Source organism: Augochlora pura, chromosome 9 (genome assembly GCF_028453695.1).
Source record: "Augochlora pura isolate Apur16 chromosome 9, APUR_v2.2.1, whole genome shotgun sequence".
Taxonomy (NCBI): Eukaryota; Metazoa; Arthropoda; class Insecta; order Hymenoptera; family Halictidae; genus Augochlora; species Augochlora pura.
In genome coordinates, this window is record NC_135780.1 from 85,954 (window position 1) to 109,744 (window position 23,791).

At 37.2% G+C, this 23,791-nt stretch overlaps 4 protein-coding genes across 9 annotated transcripts in view; 1 reads left to right on the top strand and 3 right to left on the bottom strand.

Annotated features, from left to right (window-relative positions):
- LOC144474794 (UNC93-like protein) overlaps positions 1–7,476 on the bottom strand; it is a 58,600-nt gene extending 51,124 nt beyond the window's left edge. The window contains exon 1 of one of the 2 annotated variants that reach the window (XM_078190071.1): positions 6,895–7,476. The gene's annotated coding sequence lies outside the window, so the exon portion shown is untranslated. Of the gene's footprint in view, positions 1–6,422; positions 6,584–6,894 lie in introns of those variants that run through there. The other variant, XM_078190072.1, reaches the window with a different exon arrangement.
- Rig (gem nuclear organelle associated protein rigor mortis) lies at positions 863–22,901 on the top strand. 5 transcript variants are annotated; one of them, XM_078190065.1, is made up of 17 exons: positions 15,901–16,122; positions 16,236–16,388; positions 16,608–16,925; positions 16,994–17,352; positions 17,418–17,741; positions 17,864–18,122; positions 18,209–18,437; positions 18,520–18,604; positions 18,687–19,056; positions 19,179–19,497; positions 19,569–19,811; positions 19,907–20,054; positions 20,146–20,403; positions 20,468–20,678; positions 20,760–20,966; positions 21,043–21,478; positions 21,557–22,901. In XM_078190065.1, exons 2-17 carry the CDS (start codon positions 16,368–16,370, stop codon positions 21,790–21,792), a joined length of 4,023 nt encoding a protein of 1,340 aa, XP_078046191.1. In that variant the 5' UTR covers positions 15,901–16,122; positions 16,236–16,367; the 3' UTR covers positions 21,793–22,901. The 5 variants fall into 5 exon arrangements, with proteins under 5 accessions (XP_078046194.1, XP_078046195.1, XP_078046191.1 ...); XM_078190068.1 differs by lacking the exons at positions 15,901–16,122; positions 16,236–16,388 and adding an exon at positions 863–923; XM_078190069.1 differs by lacking the exons at positions 15,901–16,122; positions 16,236–16,388 and adding an exon at positions 15,883–15,900.
- LOC144474795 (lipase 3) lies at positions 12,335–16,315 on the bottom strand. The gene is made up of 8 exons (XM_078190074.1): positions 16,206–16,315; positions 15,279–15,642; positions 14,351–14,531; positions 13,880–13,994; positions 13,408–13,651; positions 13,181–13,339; positions 12,891–13,118; positions 12,335–12,817 (listed from the first exon to the last, which is right to left on the bottom strand). Exons 2-8 carry the CDS (start codon positions 15,405–15,407, stop codon positions 12,665–12,667), a joined length of 1,209 nt encoding a protein of 402 aa, XP_078046200.1. The 5' UTR covers positions 15,408–15,642; positions 16,206–16,315; the 3' UTR covers positions 12,335–12,664.
- Nup37 (nuclear pore complex protein Nup37) lies at positions 21,984–23,748 on the bottom strand. Its single transcript, XM_078190085.1, has 5 exons — positions 23,659–23,748; positions 23,325–23,588; positions 22,933–23,130; positions 22,457–22,824; positions 21,984–22,388 (listed from the first exon to the last, which is right to left on the bottom strand). Exons 2-5 carry the CDS (start codon positions 23,472–23,474, stop codon positions 22,136–22,138), a joined length of 969 nt encoding a protein of 322 aa, XP_078046211.1. The 5' UTR covers positions 23,475–23,588; positions 23,659–23,748; the 3' UTR covers positions 21,984–22,135.
- Positions 23,749–23,791: the final 43 nt, after the last annotated feature.

Below are 23,791 nucleotides of genomic sequence, written 5' to 3' on the forward strand. Positions count from 1 at the left end.
AATGGCCCCACCGATGCACGTCAACATCAATTACTGAAAGTATTATTCCATTTACCTGCAACTTCAACAATTCATTTAAAACATTTTAGAATTATTTAGAAAGAAATCACAATGTAAATACCGCTGCATATCGAAAAATTTCTATACCAATACGCAAATCTCTCTCAATGAAAAATGATCCCACCAATGCGCGCCAACATCAATTGCTAAAAGCATAATTCCACCTACTATTTAAACAAGTCGTTCGAAGCAAAAAACTACCTACTCGCCCGATTGAAACGACCATATCTGTATTTATTGATTGCAGTTGACCAATTCCTCAAGAATGCACTTTCATTCGCAACAGCACGAACAATCTTCGTCGGATCAATTTATCCTGTTTTACTATTGATACACAACAGAAATCTCTCTCTCTCTCTTTCTCTCCCTCTCTCTCTCTCTCTCTCTCCCTCTCTCTCTCTCTCTCTCGTTATTTTGTTTCCGAGCCGTGTTTCTAGGTCGTGCAATAGGTTCAACGACAACGCTTGACGAGTATTCGAGTAACGCATGTAAAACGAGTTTTTATATTGCCGCTCGTAAATCTGCTGAAACGATCCCCCGTGCGTTTCATTTTTACCGAGTGCGCTACCAGCGTCGATTTCGTGGAGGTCTTCGATCGTGCAATGAGGAGCGGAGGTGAAGGCGCCGATGTAAACACCGATTAGCCGCGCAGAGTCCCGCTTTCGGAATGAAACTCGTGCGCAGGTAGTGACGGGGGCAGAAGAGGTAATTTGGAACGAGAGGTGCCGCCGTGGAGAGAGGAACCAGTGTCGCGGTGTTCCGCGAGATATGTTACGGAGATTAGAGGTCGGCGAGCGTTTCCGTGGGCCCCCGTCGTCTCCTCCCGATTCGTTCATCAGGTTACCAAAGGAACCGGAAACAGGGTATTACCATTATCCCAATTTTTGATAAATCTGCGGTAAATGCTCAACGTTACGATAAAAGACGACAAACGTGCTACTAAATTTTGTCAACATGTTCGTTTTAAACTTCTGAATTTTGAACGATCCATAAACGCACAGAAGAACCGCGATCCGTTTCTTAACCCCTTGTACCATACGTGCATGTATATAGACTATCGCGCGAGATGCATGTATACGAGACGGTGAACAAAATGCAGTGAGAAGGTTACAAAAAAGGAATCGGTATTAAGCTGTTTATTTAACGAAAAAACAAAGGTGAACAAAGTTCGCTAGATCGCATTACGCGCGTGACCATGTACGAGTCCGGATTTTCCAAATAGAAAGATGCATCTTCGTGCATCGCGCGCGTTATGAGCTGTGAATGCATAAAATTCATATTTTATTGCGCCACGAGTATTGTTCCTAAACGAACGTGATGCAGTTCGCATAATTGACGGAGTCTCGGAGTTCTTTTTTCTCGATAGGGAAACTCCGTTATCCTGTCAACGCGAACGCAAATGGCGAACGAACGCAATGCCCATGAATGAATGGCGCTGTTACAAAGTCCGGTAATCATGTGAAAATTCGATTAATTCACACAAATGCCGCGTCATTATACTTCGCTAGTATGTACACTTCCGTTCGTGGGTACTAAACACCTGGTACGCTCGAAGAAAACGCGATGTATCACGAAGCACCATATCACGCCATTGTGGTGCAGAAATATTGCCCGGCCAGCTCCGATATTTCATAGACGAAACGCTTGTTTAATTCCGCCGTTAACATTGTAACGATTTTTAAATTGCCTTCTTCGTACGATGTTATCATATCGATTAATTACACGAGGAGTTAAGGTATATTGTGATAGTCGCCGGTGGAAACGGCCAGACACGGCCGCGGTTTCATCTTCTTTACTATACAGTGTCCCATTAAACTATCGCTTTGTTTACTAACAATTACCCAGAAATACGTAATATTGCTGCTTGGCACTGCCAAGCTGCGGCTATTGTAATTACATAAAAAAAAAGACATTAAAAAGAGTAATAATATACATCTCCATTATTGAATGCGACGTGAGTCACCTGTTTCTTAGAGAATACCACAAACCAATGTTCCTGGAATTGCACACGTTTCAGCGTTCAATTTTTTAATAAAAGCGAGACAAAGTGATCTACGCTGATAAACGATGTACTTACGTGGAAGGATGGAAGTGAATTTACACCCTGTATAAAATAAGGAGCTTGTTCTAGAAACTAATAAGCTACTGGGTTACTAACAGAATACGATAAATTTCTATGCTGTCCCATTAAAAATAAGAGGGACATTTCTTTCATTGAATTGTATTAGTGTCTCCTGTAAATATCTTTGCGTCGAATTAAAATTATTTGCATCGTCTGCAACAAAGAGTAATATAAATAGTATATTTCGAGCCGGATAAGGTAACAAATATCGTAACTCTAAACTAATCGATTTCCGGCCAAAATGCCTTCATAATTTATCAATGAAAATACAAAAACACTAGTACAAAAACAAAGGTTGCCGCCTTTATTTTTCATCGAACAAAAACTGTGACACAGAGTTTCATCAACGTAATTCATTTTTGGTCAAATATCGAGTAACTTTAGCCCGAAACATTTATTCATTAACATTGCCTTATCGCTTGAAAATTCGTAACGATCGTATCGCATACACACGTATAGATTTGAGTCTGATTATGGCTACGTATTTTGTTAAACAACTCCGAAGCTCGCGACTGTTCGTAAAAATAGTTTCCGTAATATCAAAATATACAATCCGACAAGAATGTTTCGAAGAAATACGAAACAGCGACATTGTTTTTTCAATTTTGTCCATCGACGGCCGCGTCGTTCTTGCACGGCGATGACACAAGTCCGCCAATGAATCGCGTCTGTCACCCGACTCGTCCTGCAAAGGTTACCCCAGTAACATCAGAATCCGTGCAAGATCACCAGTTTTAGTAGCGGCGCGATCCCATTGAGTAACATCGTCCCGTACCAAGATGGAAACTTTTCCGAGAAGCGAGGAGGCCTCAGCGTGTTCGACGACCGTTCGACGAGCGCGTGTCGTTCGATCAGCCGTGAGTAATCCGAATAAACACACGAGACCCGTTTTATGGGAAAAACGTATCGCCGGGGATCGAGGACCGTGCCATTGTCGTCGTTGATCGTTAGAGGGTACCGGTTCGCCGGCCATTGAGCAAACAACGCGCGTGGAATTTTCTGAGCAACGTGGCACCGCGAATTCCTTGATAAACCGGCGCGGCGCCGTGAAAAATTAGCCAACGCGCGCGACCAATTAGCTGGAGTCGAACCGATCCGATCGAGTCCGATCGATACCGGGTTTCGTGTTCCGACCGTCCGTTATCAGTCGTCGTTTCTATCGCGCGCCAAACAGAACGGAAAGCCGAGGGTCGCCGATAAAGCGGCCGATTAGGCCGATTTTCCATCGAAAGAACGGGAAATCTGTTTTGACACGGTGAAAAACCATAGCAGCTGAGTGCACGCAAACGACAACCGTAACGCACCGCCTTTACATTCCTCCGCTCTGTGTCATTTCGGTGCAATTATACATCGTAACGGCGTCGCGGTGGGGGAGGTTTCCGCGAACGAAACGAGGACAATCACTGATCAGAGTGCAGCAGCTTGCTCGTAAAGGGCGACGCGACAATTAATTGGTAGCATTTCGAAAATCTTTGTTCGAGGAACATCTGCGCTTTCCGGGATCGTTGGGAACACAACGTGCGAAGCACCGACGAAATTTTGTGCGTGAGAGGATCGTCTCTAATGAACAGTGGAAATGGTACTGTTGAGAGCGCGGTGTCCCCGGCATTAATTAAGAATAATTAACCGAGCCTTGAACAGGGTTAACGCATATTCTTTTGTAAGAATATCAAAATTTGATTTAGTTACACTGAGTATAATTTTTATTATAATATAATATATGCTTGAACGAAGAAGATTATCAGGATATAATATTGAAGAAAATATATAACCTAACATTAAAATTTCCCAAATTTTTAAACACATTTCTTCAGATCGACATTAACCCTTTCGGTACGATTACCGGATATATCCGGCGTCCACGCGACGACCGCTGTGGACGAGCGTCGGATATATCCGGCGCCCCTGCGACGACAGAATTTTATATTAATAAATCTTAATATTTTATATAAGTACCTCTGCATATCTCTTAAGTTGCAAGCAACACTTTTGTTTAAAAATGTCGTATTATTAAGCACAGTTTTTATTTAACGCTTAGGAAATATCTTCTTATAAAGGAGGACTGGTCATGTGCGACGGCAATTTTCGGCACGGGGCCTCGTACAGCGAGAGTGTCACGGCGGTCAGAGTGCTCGTACCGAAAGGGTTAAAGACTGCTAAAAGAGTAATTATTTTATGAATCACGAGATTAAATTTCATGTGCACAGATTGCACCAAGTCGCATGGAATTGGAATACTTTGGCCAAAATAATTTGTTTGTATTCATACTTAAAATAGCTACGAGTACAGTGGGTAAATCTTCTCTATATAAGTACTCAAATGGCACCCGAGCCTAGCCAATCGAAGGCCAGCAATAATTATAGTCTTCCAATTATCTTTCAACAAAATGCTAATCTTATCCAAAAGACGAAAGCCAACTATTAAGTTGTGTAATACGTCCATTAGCTTTTTTCTTGCAAGAAAGTACAGTACCGTACAGACCTATACGAATTTAGCCTCATCTATGCTACGTTAACATAACTATCCTTTTAAATCTTGTGAACTTTATTACATCAATCCAGCCTGCCTTAACACTTAACGGACGGGTCGAATCTGCTCTGTTTTTCCTAGTTTCCGGGCATTTTTCAGGGGAATTAAGTAAACATGAATGTATGGATTTAACTTTTTAGATACTACGCGCAACTATAGTGGCTTTCGCGAATGGCTCGTGCTTTACTCAATTGTTTTATTATTTATTAAAGCAAACAATTAAAGTGAAAGTGTATATATACAATATATTAAGAAAAGAATATATGTTATTAGTACTATATATAGATATCCGGAAAAAATATATATTAAGAGAAAATCGTAATTTAGTTACGAAAAACTTTATTTGCGCAAAATCCTGCCGTATCTAAAAGGTTACAGTAATTATTAAAGTGTTTAGTATTTTTTAAGCGTGTGATATGCTGTAAAATATTCACCTTTATGCAATGGAACCTGTCAAAAATGACAAACCTATCTAGTTTCGCTCTTTTTTTTCCGTTATGAAATTATTTAGAAATACGTCCTAAAATCAAAACTACGCCGTAGGAACAACAAGCAGATGGTGCTATAACTAATGGCACCAAGAAAAAATAACACAATATGCGTGAAATGAAGAAACTAACGCAACGTACTAAAAATTCAAGCAGAAAGGTAACATTGCGTGGCCCGTCCTAGGAAGTCAGAATGGAAAAACGTAAATCTACGGGGCCCGTCCGTTAAGAGTTAAAATAAACATTTCCAGTTTTCATTTAAGCTGTGCTGCATAGAAATTGCTCCGCTATAACTTGTCTTAAAATTCATCTAAACTTTTAGTACGCAAACAGACATATAGTATTAGACAATTTAATAATTTCTTTACCTAGCAAACGAGAACTCTAGCAAACAAATAAGAAACACAGACGATTATCAATCTATTTGCCGAGCAAGATCAGTAGCCAGTAAAGCATATTTTAATAGTCCCATTCATAAAAATCAGGCGAAAGAGAAGCAGTTAACAGTACTTCACATTCTGAAAAGATTCGCGTCTAAAGAAACAAAACTGAGGAGAACCGTGTAGAATAGAATCCCACGGCCGTGCGCAACCTTCCTCTATCTCCGCGAAGAACATCGCAATTTCTGCATAAGCAACCACGTATCATTGCTATTCAAAGATTCCCCGGATTCCCGAGGAACGTCCGTCTCAATCAACCGGCAACGACGACGGCGAGACGCGTGTCACCGAACCGGATACTCGATCGAAAGTTGCGAATACCTGACGAATACCAAGAGACCTCCATATGGTTTGCGGATTGGATGCATGTGCGTCGTTTATCGTCACGGAACGGTGGCATCGCGTCGGCGGCGACGATGATCCGCGGCAATCGAAATCCCGGAATTTTGCGGACCCGGGAGAACGTGAGGAACCGCGCGCGATTCTTCCGGGCCGCGAAGCTCGCGCGTTCGTTCCACGAAACTATTCCCTGCGGCTGATTCCTTATCGCCAAGCTGGCACGTCTCGAATATGGCAGTGACCAGGGACGAAACGACGTCGTTGCTATCGACGCGCAGCTCGGACAGTCGTAAAATTCAACGCGTCGCCGGGCTGCGATTCCGATCGAGTTACCGTTATCCGCGTTCAATTCGGTAATCCTCAATCAGAAACCGGCGCCAATGTCGACACGTCTGCCCCGTAACGTTGTCACCGATCGCCGAGACAGGTTTGACTCGGTTTTACCTGTCGGTGTCGATCGTCTCGCACCTTCTCCGCAGCACTTGCAGTCCCCGGTTGTGAGATCGGTGGGCCGAATACGATTTTCAGTGGTTATTCAGCCGATCCACGGGGTGAATATCTCAGGGTAGGCCGCGGTGTAACCAATAGAGGATCGGCCGTGCGCGACCTCCCGGCTGTCTCGGCGGCGGTATTTGGCGCGAGAAACGAGCGAACACTCGCTGAAACGAACGGGAGAGAGAGACTGACTGAGTTCGCGACAATTTCTCGCGAGGTGTTTTCCACGTCGTCGGGTGTGAGCGCCGATACTCGCCGCGACGGCTCACAAAATGAATGAGGTCGACAGTGATAAATATTAAGTAACTGTGCATACGCGGCTGCGTTACGTGGGCAGTCGCGATGCATCGCGCGAAAAAGAAAAAAAGCCGCCGACGGTTTCCGGAATTTCTGCGGGCGGATCTTGCGGAAGAGCACTTACGTTTTAACGGTGCGATCCTTTCGCCGGGCGACGATCTCGTCCCTGTTTGCGGTCTCTCCTCCTTAATTCCTCGCGACACCTCCCGTCTGATTGGACCGCGCTCTGGCTGCAACAGGTTGCACACGTTCTCGCCGACCGATTTTCCCTCCTGCTTACTTTCCGAACAAACACTCTCTCGGATCGAAGTCCTCCTCTGGCTTCTGTCGGGAATTAAGCCGTTGCCGGGACGCGCACCACGGAACCGTTAACGTCGCGAAACGTCCGGATGAGATCAACTCTGAGACCGGGAAACGATCCTGCGGCCGGGGTGGCTGTACGAGCAAGCGAGCTGACCGGAGGAGTGTGGCGATGAAAAAGCGAGGTTCAGCTACATCCGAACTGTTCGGGGGTTCGGAGACAACTGAGCCTACCGGCGGACTTTGGAATCGGTGAGCGGTTCGGTTCGCCGACTCAACTTCTCGAGTTCGAGCCTGTCGCGATCGTTGTTTTCTCTGTCTCTCAATACACGGTACACACCAAGTGCATGGTACACGCGGCGCGTTATACCTTCGCGACGAGCTCCTGCTTCTGTTCCTCCTGTTCTCCTTCTGCTCCTTTTGTTCCTTCTGCTGGTGGCTTTTCTGTATTACCAGCCTCGCCTCGCCTCGCCTCGCCGCGTCTCGTCTCGTCTCGTCTCGTCTCGTCTCGCCTCGACACAACTCGCCTCGTCGCACGCGGCAGCCTCTACCTGGACACACCACCCGGCCACGCATGCACGCACGTGCGTGTCTCGTGACTTTTGTCCCTAGGGACCCCCGAACCGACCAAAATCCTCCCGTGACGCGCTCACCTCGAGGATCCCGCCCCCGTCGTAGACCTTACTACCTGCCCAACCGCCGGGTTTTCCGCTTTTTGCCTTTTCGATACGGGAACCTTTGTCTTACCCTCCGTTCGGCCGTCGAGGGATCCTACATGACCAGCAAAGGGATGCGTTGAGCAATCTTTCTCCTCCAAACAATAGTAATTTTTCTCTTGTACTTGAAATTGTCGAGGAGTGGGCGTTTTACAACGCCGAAGTTGGAAAAGACCCATGTGTCTGAGTTGTAAAAATCTTTTTGTACCGTATTTAATCTGTGTTGTAAAGGCGAGGTTGTAAATGTAAGGGAAACAAAAAATATGCGAGGCGAGATGTAGCTGGAATTGTAAATGTTTGTCAGAAGATAGTGGAACGATTGTCAATGTTAAATATCAGCGAGAAGTTCCAATATATAATTCTAGCGTGGTATGCTCGACTTGTTTACAATGGTGTTTAGCATACGAGATATGTATGCTAAACCGGAGTGTTTAAAACGACATTGAAAGCTTCGGGATCACGTCAGTAAAATTGCAAAATGATTCAGGAACATGCTGTATTTGATATATTTATTAAAAATTTAAACGCCGCTATGTGCAGAGTAATTTAGAATTAGAAATAATAATTAACGCTTTCGCAAGTATCGTGGTATTTCACGAACGTACGTCGTTCAATTATTCTCTAGTTTTATTGACACGAATCTTCAGATTTTTGTCCTCGCTATGAAACAGTTCCGAACGATTCCGTTTAATTGTCAGTTCATAAACTAACTCGTTAAAATATTCGATATACGTGGTCAGCGCATGTCGTTATTTATCTCCTACAAAATATTAGTTCGCGGACTATTTTTTCATTTTTTAGTTCTGCAGTTCGAATGCTTGTTAATAACATACTGTCCATGGTTTTCAAGTATTCCTCGCCGTAATCTACGTGGCTTGTAATTCCTGTATGATGTAATCGATGCCTTCGGTATCGATAAATTGGGATCGTAAACGCAAGGATTACGTTTACAACGCCGACACATTGAATGATTATTTACCATCGTCGACGCAACGAGGTCGATATGGAAGAATCATTTTTATTTTGATAAAAACGTTATTTCCCGAAAACGATACTTGTTGCAAATAAATATCTATGCGCGCGATTTCTCGCCTGGCCATTCTCACCCTTATTCTCACAGCCGTGCCTCACTGTCTTCTGTCATTTTTATTGTTCTGTCTTCGCGGCTCTACCATTTACTATCGTATGTATCCTTCCTCCATCGATTGACATTCGACGCACGCTCAGCTTCATTTAATTATACCTCGCCCAGCGACTATAATCGTAATTTAATTCCGGTTCTTCCTTCTTATCATTACATCCTATAAATATTAAAATGTACACTGTGTACATTCCTCATTCTTTCCTACTAAGTAGCAATTATTTTCGTTTCGTATCACGCGATCTCATCTAGAGATTGTACTTAAGAGTATACTTTTATGAGAGCACCCAAACGCGGGTTACTTGTCACACTTCGCTCTCAATAATTAAACAATCGACTCGGCAAACATCAAACGTAAAACCGAAATTTACAATTAAACGTTCCCCCTCTGTCCCGGTTTAATTTAATATTATTAGAAGCAAATGTATAAAGAGATAACGACTGCAGATTATTTCATAAACGATCGCGTACTGTTCGAGAAGCTTTTTACTGCAACAATATTAAATGACATCCAGTAAAATGTCATTTCGTTTCCATAAATTTTAAAACGTTCACTTGATCCCGCGTCTTTAACCGGATCCTTTATAGAGTTCTAAAAATAGCCCGGCAACGAATGATTGAATGAAATAATGATGAACAGAAAGGTACCCTTGGATACGATTAATATAATTCTTCTGTTTCTGCTTTCGCTTATTGTCGCGCCTCATAATTATTGAAATAAACACTCTATAAATTCCTGCCCGTGTGCTATTAACAGCCGTGTATCTTCCGTACAGTCGCTGACTCAAATATTAATCGCGGGAGCCGTATTAAAATTCACTACCGTACGAATAATTACGAACGGTACTTCGTATGATAACCATATTGAAGCGCGCGATACGTTGTCGATAGTGGTGCATAACGAACGATACATGCCTGCGTGATTATGCTGCCATTGTTGTGTAGCGATTTGGTACGTGATCGACCCCCCCCCCCGTTCTGACAGACACGATGCCAGAACCGTCCCGAAAATTCTCCATCCCTGGAGAATCACTCGACGATTTATATTCTGACCTGGGAAATCCTGTTGCCGGACAACTTTCTCGACCGCGTGACCTTGACTTTTTCCCATACTATGAAAATTGTCTTCTCATTTCGTCAGAAAACCCTCGTCCGACACATCGATCTACATCGCGTGGAAATCCACGATCTTCGAACAGTGAAAAGCTCGTCGAAACTCGAAACGAACATTCGAGGGACACGTAAGAAATTCTGGTTATTTGGAACGCGTCGGAACTAGAGTTTTGATTGGTGCAAACTGTATATAGAAATAAGCGGTCGAGTGTTTGTTTGAATATCTGCGAAATAAATCTTTGCCGGAGTCGAAGGATTTCTTTGCTCTATAATTCTTATATTATGTCGGTAATCATGAACATTGTTAATAAACTTTTCTCAGATGTTATTCGGTTCTAGAGATCTCATGCAAAGCAAAGTGCATATTAGTGCAAATTAACTGAAAGATATAGTGTTGCAAACGTTTGTCCCTAATAAGCCGATAATTATTTATTTAATTAACGGAAGACATTTCAAACATTTCATAATATTGCATAATTGTAACAGTATAGTTATTATTAATACAGTTCTTTCAAGGGTGTCCAGAGCTTCCTCAGCAACATCCACCGATAATAGAACTTCGGATGGCTAGCAAATCGACTTTCCTTCAGGTAGATCTGCGATGTCGATCGGAAAATGATCTATACTTTTTTGCGACAGTGGCGCAATGAGGATATCGCACAGGCGAGCGTGATAAAATCCAAAGCTCGTATGTTAAGTTGATCCTTGAAGTATCCCCGAGGGATCCTCGGTTCGCCCATCAGTATTTTTCCATTGCACAATCATCGATGGAGTCCATCGTCGTCAGCTGATCGCCGGCGACGCTCGATAGAAGAATTCTAGGGATACCTTAACGAGATAACCACACCTAAGTCGAATGTTTTTTAAGGGTCCCCCCCAACCGGAATACCAACGGATGAATAGAATTTGTTGATTCGGTTTCAACAGTAGCCGACCGTCCGTTACGGCCTGATATACTGTGCCCGAAATCGAAATCGTGTAATGTTTGTAACCGGACGGCCTCGTTGCAAAATTGCTTATTTTATTATTCGATACATCGATATTTTGTCGTTCGGAATAGAAATTTACGCCTGAAATTTAACCAAGTAGGCCATGGCTTTGTAGGCCGATCCGTGGGATTATGACATCAATACATTTTACGTAACACTGGCTGAACGACAAATGCCTAAGTTGGGTTAACATTCAGGATGCACCGCCGAATCGATCAGCTGTACAGATTATTCACGACCACTGTCATTCACACGTTCGAGATATCCTGTTCGAAGAATAGAGAGTGAACGATGGCGACGGTAGGGTCGCCAATATGGAACACCCGATTTCAAAAGATACGCTGAACTTGTGGAATTCGTTTCCATTTTCGAGAAAGCCTTCATGAGACTACTAAAAACTAGTTGTGCTTGCATAGTCGAGTATAAAGAAATCCAAATGTTTCACATTTATGGGAAAGTAAGAAAGTGGAAGTCAACAGTCCGAGAAAATGGCATCCGGCATAGAACACGTAGGAAATATATAAAAAAGATTGGAAAAGCTTTGCTTTCGTTATCAGAATTCGATGTTTATTAGACAGGTGATACGGATAAATAAATATGTTTCAATTTTTAGAATTTATTAGAGCATTCTGCGACTCCTACACATGAATAATGGCGCAGACATCGTGTTCTTTGAATTTTTATACAAGTTCTCCAGTTTCTGCCGTAATTACATCATTCTATAGAACTTGTAACGTTCTGTATTTTGGTTTTTATAATGCGTACAAGCCAAAGACCGACGTTTAGTATTCTTCATATACGCTTTTAGAGCAAGGCTCTACATCGATCGCAATTTCGTTGCTTCCGGTCGCTCGCTACATCATTATGGACGAACACGTTGCACACGTTGACTAGCCGATGTCCATCTAAAGTATGTTATTCTAAAAATATTTACAGGGCATATATCAACAACAATAACTTGAATGACCTGCTTATCATCTGTCCTCTGACGTTATAACACAAATAAATATATCAGTTTTACATTGAAATATATTATCAAATCAAATATAGAAATAAAAACTCTACTTTTCGAGGAAATATAATTTTAATTATAGGATTTAATTGATATTAGAACTCTCGGCAATATTGTTTCAGACTAGTTTAAGAATAGTATTGTTCTTCAGATTCAGACATTCGTTCACATCCTGACGATATTGTGCCAGGCGGCGAAATCGCAGAAGAAGGATGAGCGATCGTAAAGATGTAATGGCGAAGTCCTCAATTGTAAATATTTTCCGTACAGGAACGAAAATAACAATAACCCAATTCGTTATTAATGTTTTAAAATAATTTATTGTTCACCTAACAAAAAAGGAACTTCCTACTTGTATTTATCAGTCAACGTGTAAAAAAATAGAGAGTTAGTCAAGCGCTTATCGTTACGTCTCGAAGACATCAGCAGAACGCAATTATTTCTTTTATTATGGCATCGTGAGTAACGTAGAAACTATAATCAATACAAATGATACTGAATAAACATGATTCTAAATAGTCAAACTTTCTTACTACTTCATTTTCATGAATTACAAATAAATCATTGGTGTTTGAGATTCTGATATAATAATTAAAAATCGAAGAGAAACTAAATGCTATCTATTACATGTTGTTGATAAGCATTTCTAGTAATTTTTTATAAACTAATTTTGGAGCATCCACAGCCCATAAGAAGTCGATGTGATTGAAGTTATCGTATGGCACGTTGTAAATGGATGGTTCATGGGGTAGTTCGTTTATTAGGCGCTCTACATCCTGTAAGGAAACATACCGTTAATTAAACTTCTAACGGAATAAACTATAATGCTCTATTTCATGAAACATGTACCTTGGAACTAGATAACCAGTCGTTTCTACCACAAAACAATGTTATTGGCACCGTAATCTGTGACAAATTATACGCGGGTGGAGAAGCACGTTTATACTTCAGCATGTTCCCTATTATGCCGTAGTCGTATTGTCTAAAGTATCCTGATTTAATTTCTTGCGCATAATGGACCATCGTCTTAGTGGAGGTGCCTGCAGGTGTGTGGCTCAGAATCAAAGGCAGCAAAGACTAAATTCAAGACAAATTAATTGCATTAAACTCGGTAAACATGGATCTTCCAAACTACTTACATAGCTAAACTCAGCGTCGTCGAACCCCGTGAAAACGAACATCAGATCCGCACAAATCTTCTTCTCCCATCGAAATAAATCGCACACTGTTTTCGACAAATATTTCACAACATGATTTTGCGGCAAGAATTCAGTTTCTCCGAGCAAGTAGAAGATTTCCTAAAACAGATTATTAAAATCGTACGCTCCGTAACAAATCTCTGAAGCGTATTAAAATTTTTACACACCTTAAAATTAGTTGCAAGCGGAGAAAAATATTTCAACGGGCTTTCCACATGTTTCATGTAGACTACGGGAGCTAAACTGTACACTGATTGCAAATATTTTGTCATGTGCGGTTTTTCGCTGGCCATTACATAGAAAGTCGTCGTACCCATAGAGAAACCAATATACGCTCTTAAATAGTGATGTTTCTGTCCCACCACGTAAGTAATCATCGCTGGGAGATCATAGATACCTGATTCGTGCCAGCTGTAAACACAATTACAGACATTAGTGAGAACTGAGTCGGTTCATTCGGTTTCTTTAGTGTTCTTCTATTGTTCTTTCACCCTATTGTTTGTATATTATAAAGCAGATGATTTTACAAAAAAATTGTATTGAGTATAAAAAACGAAAATGATCACCGGTGGCCACGCGGCATTCGAAGGCTTAATATGTAATACGTACTTATTATTAATAAGACCCGATCAAAGGTACCTGAAGTTCCAAAACTTGCGATCGCAGCTGGTCATGTTAACGTGGGCTCTTGAATAAGTGTTCCCACGGAAATTACCAAGCCACACATCGTAGCCCGAGTCAGCTAACAAATAAGCTGTAAAATAAATGAAAAACGATTTAGGTAAATTTAAATGGATTAATCTAAAAGGCTGAAATAACATTTATGACTAAAGAGTTCTATGAAAAATTAATTCTTGAAAAATTCAGCATGCGTCACCGACACAGATTGCAAGCGCGATAACACCAATAAGCGGCAAAATTAAAGTTGTTTCATCGTTTATCTCTTTGATGGCTGCTACATTGCCGCTCTAGCAACTAGAATTCTGTTAATAGATTTTTTAATAACTTCGTCTGTTGTAATGGTTTGAACGAAAATTTTCCGAAATTTAGAAAAATTGTACAATGAGACGTTTTAGAGCAAAAGCGTTTGTAACAAACAAATTATCTTACCAAGAGCTTTTCCTTTCCCGAGAATAACCCAATCGGCCGAACTGCCAAGTACACCGTGTTGCAAAATGATCGCACGTGATCCAAGTTTTCCTGGAATTCTGTGCATCGTTAAGAGGTAGCCATCTTCCGTTTCCACAACGTGAGCTTCTGCAGGATATCCTTCTTTTCTTATCAATTGTAACTGCAAGATACGAGTGATTTTTAGCACTGATTCATCCGCCAAATTATGCGTAAGAGTTTAAAGATCGTTGAAAACCATTGCTTCCAGCTCTTTACTTACTTACTTGATTATTATGAATCAAAATAAATTATTCTGCTTAGAGAATCTTTTTTATTTTTAAGAGTAGTATTGTGTAAAATGCACTATGTAATTCAATTACCCTCAGCAGAGTGATAGTTATTATTCATAAAGTAGAGTAATGTGAAAAGAATGGCAATTTTACAATGTTCTAATACGAGTTAGCTTTATTAAACAACGATATGGAATTTTTATAAATTCAAAGCAAACAATCTACTGATATTTCTTACATAGATTACGATTCGAGAACCATCCAATGCGCTAAGAAAACTATTCGTTATCATCATGCAGATATCATTTGCGTCAAAGTATAATATAAGAATAACATGGCTGAAGGATACATGAAAACGAAATGAAATAACAGTCTGTAATTTCTAGTATTAGTTAATAGATTGCCCCTCCTAATATACAATTTTCTGGATTAAAATAAAGAAGAATTCGGCAGAAGATTCTACCCCTGCAACAAAATGGCTACATAATCCTTACTTATCCCCCAATTTCACATGTATCACTTCATCATAATTATTTTTCAATTAAATAAATTGTGTGATTTCACATCAAATTGATGAGTATGGAAGGTAACTCAATTGTTGCATTATTGCTTAATTTGAGAAATATAATTGCACTTACTGTATTCAAGTCGTCATTTGGATCGGAATCGAGTGGAATTGAGTTATCATCGACTTTAAAAGATTCGTGAAACATTTTAGCGTGATTACAAAATATGCAAAAGGATAAAAAGACAATTAGTGACTTCATCTTGAAAACTGTTCACGAGACAAATCCACGACCTATGTTTTCAGAATATTACAAATTATTATCCAATATTGTTATTTGATATTCTCTAACAAACGTGACGCAAAGGCACTACGAGATATTTATGAAGTCTTTTCGGCAAGCACAGCATTTATAAACTCAACTCCTGTATTATATCTCGTCATTAATATGATTCATTAACTTTCATGTGTGACCTCGACTAAATAGTAAGAATCCACTGAAACAAAGACAAAATTTTATTGAAAAAGCGTAATTAGAATGATTTCATTAAAGGCTTCAATTCGGAAGCAAAGTACATATTATCGACGTTCTGTAGGATCTTGTTACATTTTTTGGTATTTACATTATTTTTGAATTAATTGTGTAAATTGAAGTAGTTGTTTTGATATTGATGGTATATAGTAGCACACTTTAACACGAAATATGTAAAAAAAATTCGAATTTTGACGCCATTATTTCATTAAAGTTTTCAAAGGTGAACACACACGAGTTCAAACAGATTAAATGCAATATAGCAAGTACATATTTAATTGTCAAACAGTTTAATCTAATCGAATAAAATTATTTTAAAATGAAACAAAATTAAATTAATAATTAAAAATCTGATTCTTGACTTTGTCGCACATTATTCCGTTTTAATAGAATCGTCACTTTCATGTTTTGGGGTTATGTTTAAAAAGTCTTCTTGAAATATAACGTATGTATGTGTACAAATTAGAAATGTTTTTCGTTATTTTCTGTTGTGAATCGAGATTAATAAAATACATTGAAAATAGATACTTTAACCGTCACGCATTGATTTAATTGCAGTTGAATAGTCAAAACGTGAAAGTTCGTACTGTCATGCAATTAAGTAAACGATAACATTGTCGTGCCACTGAAAGGTTTTGTTTAGTGTATGTGCAATGCAATTGCACCTTGCACTATTATGAGTCAATACATATGTGTATAAAAAATTTCGCTGTAAGACACTTATGAAATAACATTCAAAAGCAATTTATATGAAAATATATTTTTATTTGGATTTATTAGCATGTTATAATATTTAATCACGTATGTTACACATTACTGCTTTTTAAATAAATATTTTATACTTCAAAAATAATTTTTACTTTTTATATTCAAAACTCTATGAGCATTTATTTAATATGACATTGTAAATGATTTTTACTTAAATTTCAGCATATAAAAATGAATGAAATTATATTACCGCCTTCACCAAATTGGTATTTAAGCAATATTCTTACTTGTTCTTACAATGGGATTGTCGCATGGGGAGCTAGAAATGCAGTTACATTTCTAAAACCTAATGAAAATGAGAAAGCATTGAACTTTTCTATAATACGAAATGTTCACAAATTCAGAGTGACAAGTCTTGCCTTTACTCCTCAGTTTGAAGAAGTAAACAGTAACTTACTGGCTTCTACAGGAGATGATGAAAAAGTTAAAGTATGGGATATAGAAACCTTGTCTACGGTTTACAATTATTCATTTGGAGCAGTAAGTATTTATAAATGCATACTTTATAAACCTTGCACAATTATTTCTTATCCATTGTTTCCTTTTAGAACAAGACAGTTGTAGATACTGATTGGTCATACAAAACTCCACATGTATTATATGCTGCAAGTTCTGATGGTTGCATACTATCATGGAATGTTTATTTTAACATTACTTTAACTATTTCATTGGGAAAAGTAGCACCTACCTGTCTTTCCTCTTGCCCACATCATCCTCACCTTGTGGCAGTAGGTTCTAAACGTGGTTTAATTTATATAGTTAATTTTGAAGGAAAAGGAACAGTGACATATAAACTAAGAGGACATGATACAGAGATTGTTAGTTTATCTTGGTGCCCTTCAGAAGAGAATGTTATAAATGGAAATCATAGTAAAGACTTACTTTTAGCTTCTGGTGGAAAAGACAGGTAATATAAGAAATTATTGCAATTGCAACAACAATATTTAAAATTACACATATTTTTCTTATTAGATCAATTTATATTTGGAGAGCTGGTGGAGATGGACGTTATGAAATGACAATTTCATTGCCAGTAAATCCTATAGTCTCTTCTCAGCACAGAAGTAAATTGAACTTAAGTGTAGGTAACTGGATCACTGTGCATTGGATAGAACCTAAATTACTGCTTACAAGTTCTTCATGGAGTGAATTAATTTCATGGGATTTATCAACAATGACAAAAGGCAAACCAATTTGCAAGCTAGTACATGCACATCATAAAAGAGGTTTGTTTTGTATTGCACATGTACCAGGTCTGCAAGAAGATTTGCCAGAAGACTGGAGAGTCAGGAAAAGGTAACGATTCAATTGTAATTTTAATTGATAAGTTAAATTTAAAATAAATTAATCCTAGTTGTATTTTTAAAACATGGTCTATAGAATAGCAATATTCATAAATGTTTTCAAATTAATTGCAGGCATAGAATTTGGACCTTAGCACAAGACCGCAGAGTTATTTGCTGTGGAATACAAGAAAATAATATTGAAATAGAGTGTGATGTGTACACACAAGGTGGATATGTCTATTGCATTGCATCTTGTCCAATAGAGACATCGCGTATTGCATTTGGAGTTGGAGATGCAACTATAAGGTTATGGAATTTGTCAGAAACACATACTAATATTTCTGATAATATAACAGTTTTGTGGCAAAAGATAATGGGAAAGATTCGTACAGTAAGAATATATTTTTTATATTATTCATAATATAATGAAAATGAAAAGTAAATTATACAACTTTATACAATTTGCATTACACCCAGATATCATGGCATCCTGAGAAAGAAAACTTGCTAGCATATGCAACTGAAGAGGGTCGAATTGGTGTTTTTGACACAAATGGTACCAAACCACCCATTTTATATAGACAGTATCATAGGAAAATAGTATATACCATTCATTGGGGTCCTTTTCCTGAAGGTGAGCAGTATGCTTTGTACTCTTGTTCTGAAGGGGAATGCGTATACTATGATCCAACGAAAACAAATCAAGGTAACGTCTAAAATATACTCATAGAAAAATACTTTGATGATTCCAATAGTAGTAATACTTTTTAAATTGTCCTTTTTATTAGAACCTAAATCTGTATTCAAGAAAGACTGTACGGAATTTAGTTGGAAACCAGATTTCTCTTGCTTAGCAGTAGGATTTGAGAATGGGTAAGTGAAATATACAATAGCAGAAGCGCATGTATTTTGTGTTAAATAAGTTTTCTTGGTTTATTCTTTCAAATATTTTCAGATCAATTTCATTCCTTAATCATAAACTAGAAGAGCGAGGATATGCTAAATCATCCACTGCAGTGGTTCATTGTTTAGTATGGCATCCAGAGAGTACAGCAACAGATTCAACATATTCTCCCATGAGAAATTACTTAGCTGTTGCTTATAAATCATGCACAATAATGGTCTTCAATCTATCCAATTTAATGAATCATTTAACAAAACCGGAAGATATATCTGAAAATGGTGGTGAACAAAAATGCGATCTTTACAAAGTAAATGAAGTTGTAGCTTCTTTAACAGGACATACTCATAGTGTCGTCTGTTTAGCATGGAATCCATACATTAGCGGGCAATTGGTATCCGGTAGTTATGATTCTACTGCACAGGTAAAAACATCAATTCCATAGTCTTATCTGATACGTTGTGAAAAATTTAGCAAATAGTAGTGTAATGATTGAAAAAAACGTTTAAAAATACTTTCTTCATATAAAGGATCATTATTTCTTAGGTATGGAACGTCGAAACACAAGAATTAATAGCCACTTACACAGGTCATTCTGGTCCAGTACTGTGTTGTATTTGGAGTCCGCTAAGTCCTGATTATATCATAACGGGATCGATAGATTTTACGGTCAGAATATGGAAAATTACGAACAATAAAGCCATTGTTACACAAGAAGCAGTACAAAAAAATCCAGTTAAGAAAAATAAAAAAAAGCAAGCTAAGGTAAATGGAATCACTGATGCATCAGTTACAAATGGTGTATCAGAATTAACCAATGCCATATCAGAATGTTCAATATCGAATGTTTCGCAATTTACACAAAGTATGTAATAATAATCCTTATTATATAATAATTGTTGTGTTTTGATATTAAATATGAATCTTGAATTTTAGAATCAAAAACATTAATGATAAAGGAAGAAAAAAAGAAGAAAACTGAAAGAACTCCATACTTTGTAAAAAGTACTAAAACAATGAACGATAAAACACATTTGCTTAATTCTCTCATAAATATTGTTAAAAGTGCGAATCGCGGGGACGTGAACTTTGAAGAAAATCATCATGATATACTTTATCATATGACACCATTAATGTTTTCGTTAAAAGACAATTTTATGTCATTTTTTACTAGTGATAGTAAGTAATTTATTATTAAAGTTACATCAGAACACCACTGCTTTATATGATATGTTATAATATATCAAATATATTTATACTATATATGTTTGCAGAATGTGCTCACGCTGAAGAAGGGAGACATAACGTGGTTACAGAGATGGATGTATGGTGTGATAATCTTAAACAAAACTTGGATAATGCTGCTAAAGAGAATCGCCTCAATGACTTTCTTGTTTCTCTTTCAGTTAGTTTGTCTATGAAGTATGCATAACTATATTTATTTATTACATAAAGTATGAAGTAAAACTTAGAATTATTGAGCAATCAATCTGGCAATTACAATACATTTTAGGACATGGAAAGAAATGTGTGAATTATATGCATATCAATTAATAAGCGAAGGTAATCCTTTCAAAGCGGTGTCTTATTTGCTTTGTATACATAAAACCTCAGAAGCCATTGAAACGTTTCTGAATGCGAACTTACATAAAGAAGCTTATGCTCTTGCAAGATGTAAACTTGAGCCTGATGATCCAACTTCGACAGATATATTAGAAAAATGGGCCAAATACAGCGTGCATATTGGCCGTTTTGAAGAAGCAGCATACATGTAAGTTATTGTTATTACAAAAAGGTAATGGAAATGATAAATAATTCTGTAATTATTGTTTTAGTTTTGCTAAATTGGGAAATTTTACTGATGTGATAAAATATCTTTCATTGCGTAAAGATGTAAGCACTTTAATAACTGCTGCTGAAATTGCACTTTTATGTAACGATGATATACTCAGTAAGGCTTTAACTGAGGAAGCAATAAATTTAGCTTTTGAAAAATCAGAATACAATTTAGTTCGAGATATAATCAAAAAGTATCCGTACCTTAAAGTATGTTATTAATATATTTTATATTATTATAAAATATTTATAAATATTATTAATAAATATTAATATTTGAATGCTTTTTAGTATCGAGAAATACATTTACTAGTTCTTGAAAAACTTCAAAAAACAGTTGAAAGAAAAGTGAAGATTGGTACACTACAAATGTGGTTAAGTGGAAAATTAAATGATGATGTGGTGCGTGGCTTAGAAATAATATGTAAAGATCATTATTGTTATTATAATGACTTACGGCAAAGCAACACTTGTTATTCCGTTGACAATGAACAGATGGTAAGAATATGCTCAAAGTAAATCGTGCAAATAATATTAAATGTAATTGTAACATTTATGAATTTTTTCATTTCAGCTATGGTTGGCTATTAGTTATGAAATTGCATTGGCCGTGATTTCTACTGAAAAAGAACAACAATTGAAACATATAGTTACCGCATTAGGTGTGATTACACAATTTGAAACACTGCATCGAAAAAATGTTGAAAATCAATGTAACTTTTTGTTAAATGTTATTGTAAAATTAGATGCTAGAAATCCAACAGATACAGAAAGTATATTTTCGAAAACAGATTATCCTGTATCAATCAGTTTACGAGCATACTTATGTCAGGCTTTGTTAAATTGGTTTGTAAATAACATAGATGAAGAAATTGTTGATGCAGATATACAGGTTTATATCCTTTTGATAGAGGATTTGATCGAAGATGCTTTAAATCAGCAAATAATAAAGCATTGGTTAATAAAAAATCAAATTAAGAAACTAGAATCACAAGTAGTAACCGCATTGGGTAAGTTGCATAGGTATTAACTAATTTATTTTTTTATAAAATTTTTATTATGACTAATGGGCACATGAATTACGTCAGATAAAACGCAAGAAGATGATACAAATGAGGAAAATACAGAACTCCTTGTACAAAAACTAAATGAACTGAAAGCTGAAAAGAGACAGTTTGCAGAGGCATTAGTCTGTGTCCCTAATCCAGTTATGGTTTATGGCAATGCAAATGAATTAGGGGGTAAATTATTAGATGAAACTTTTAAAAGAAAGTATCTAGAAATAGTTTCTGCAGCATGGAAGAAAGCTACCTCAGAGCAGTGAAGTAAAATGTTAAATATTTCATTTTTCTAAGAAACAGACAATAGCGGACAGATAGTTTCATATTGCATCACTTGTAATAAATTGCATGTTTCCTTTGACGAATTTTGTCATATATACTATCTAAGATCTTTTTATTGAAACGATTAAGATATATGTTCCTCAATATACATATACGTATATAATTTACTAATTATATATCTTGTGTCAATAATATAATAAGGTTTTCGATAACGATAAAAAATACAATTTTTATTTATATTAATTAATGTAAGTATTACAAAATATCTGATTTTTTTATTTATGAAGAAATAATACAAACTTTCATAAAATATTACTAGTGTCTTTAATTGGCAATTACTCTCCAAAAACGGAGTTCTCTATCGCTTGCAGCACAAATGTATGGCAATTTATAATGCCACGTTATTCCACCTATTAATTTAACTTGACCACAGAGTATTTCTTGATCAGATTTTACATTCCTTACTTTCAATAAATTATCTGGTCTGCCAATAGTTGCTATCAAATGATCATAAGAAGGAGAAAATTTTACCATTAATCCACCTTCAATATGAAGGGGATTTAATTCATGAGATAAACTGAAAATTGAAAGATATACACATTTAATATAAAACCAACATTATCTACAAGTATTTAATTACATTACCTGTATTTGGTGGATACGTCCCATAACACTAATTTTCCAGCAGCTATACCAGCTATTTCAAATGGATTAGATCCCCAATCAATTGACATTAAAGGAACTATGTCTGCATCTAGAGACATAATTGCTTGTCGACTTTGTATATCATACATATGAATTAGTCCGTTTTTTTCTCCCACAAGCAGTTTGCCAGACTTTTCAAGGTGAAACCGTACAGTCATTCCAGGTGATGTTAAATAAAATGTAGAAATACACCTTCCTTCCTCATTAACTGCCCAAAGTTTACATGTGTGATCATCAGATGCAGAAGCCAATATTTTACCTTCAGTTTCATAACAAATGGAATTTACATAGTCCTTATGTCCTTCCATCTTACATTATAAAAAGAATATTATTATTAATATTACTAATAAGAATAAATATATCCAATTTATATTTCAATGTTCAATGTATTCATTAATTATTGTTTACTACTGTACCTCCCATATAGTGCTATCAGACATATTACTACAATATAATCTTATTTTAAAATCTGCCCCAGCAACAGAGAACATCAACAACTTTGATACTACACTTAGACAGGTTTCTGGGCTCCAAGCAATTGCATGAGGCCTGGTATCATGACGAAATGTTCTAAGGGGACTATAAGCAATATCTTCCACTGTCTCATCCTCCTCCTAAATATATATAAATAATAATTGTTACTATTAAATTAACAAATTCTTCTGCTATTCGGGTATTTGCTCAATTAAAAATATATTAATTATTTTCAATAAAATATGATAATTGTATTACTGTTTCAAAATGTAGACAATTCTGAGCGAAGCTATCTTTATTTCAGAATGTCAACATATAAACAAGAAATCTTTACCTGGAATTTAATAGTACCGATAACAATCTCTTCAGCAAGAGCAACACAAATTAAATGTTGAGACCACTCGTACGGTGATAATTCAACGCAATATATTTGCTTCGAAAATTTTAACTGAAACGTAGACTGCGTGGTCAAAGCTTCGTCCATTCTATATCCGTAGTCTCACACGCAATCGCAAATACAATGTTATAAGTGTATTCGTGTCCAGATCGACGAAAAATCACCGGCATAACCTCCAAAACTTCTTAGAGAGATCAAACTCTAGAAATTTTATTAACAGAAGTTTCAACAACCTCTCTATGTACGGTAAATCAAAATAAATAATATCTACTTTAATTCACCAATTTGTTTATAAGACAATGATTTTATACATCGTTTGCTACAATTGCTATCGTAATTTCATCTAAACATGAAGAACATGCAATGCATACAAACGTAAGCATTGCAATGGAAGGTTAGGTCGA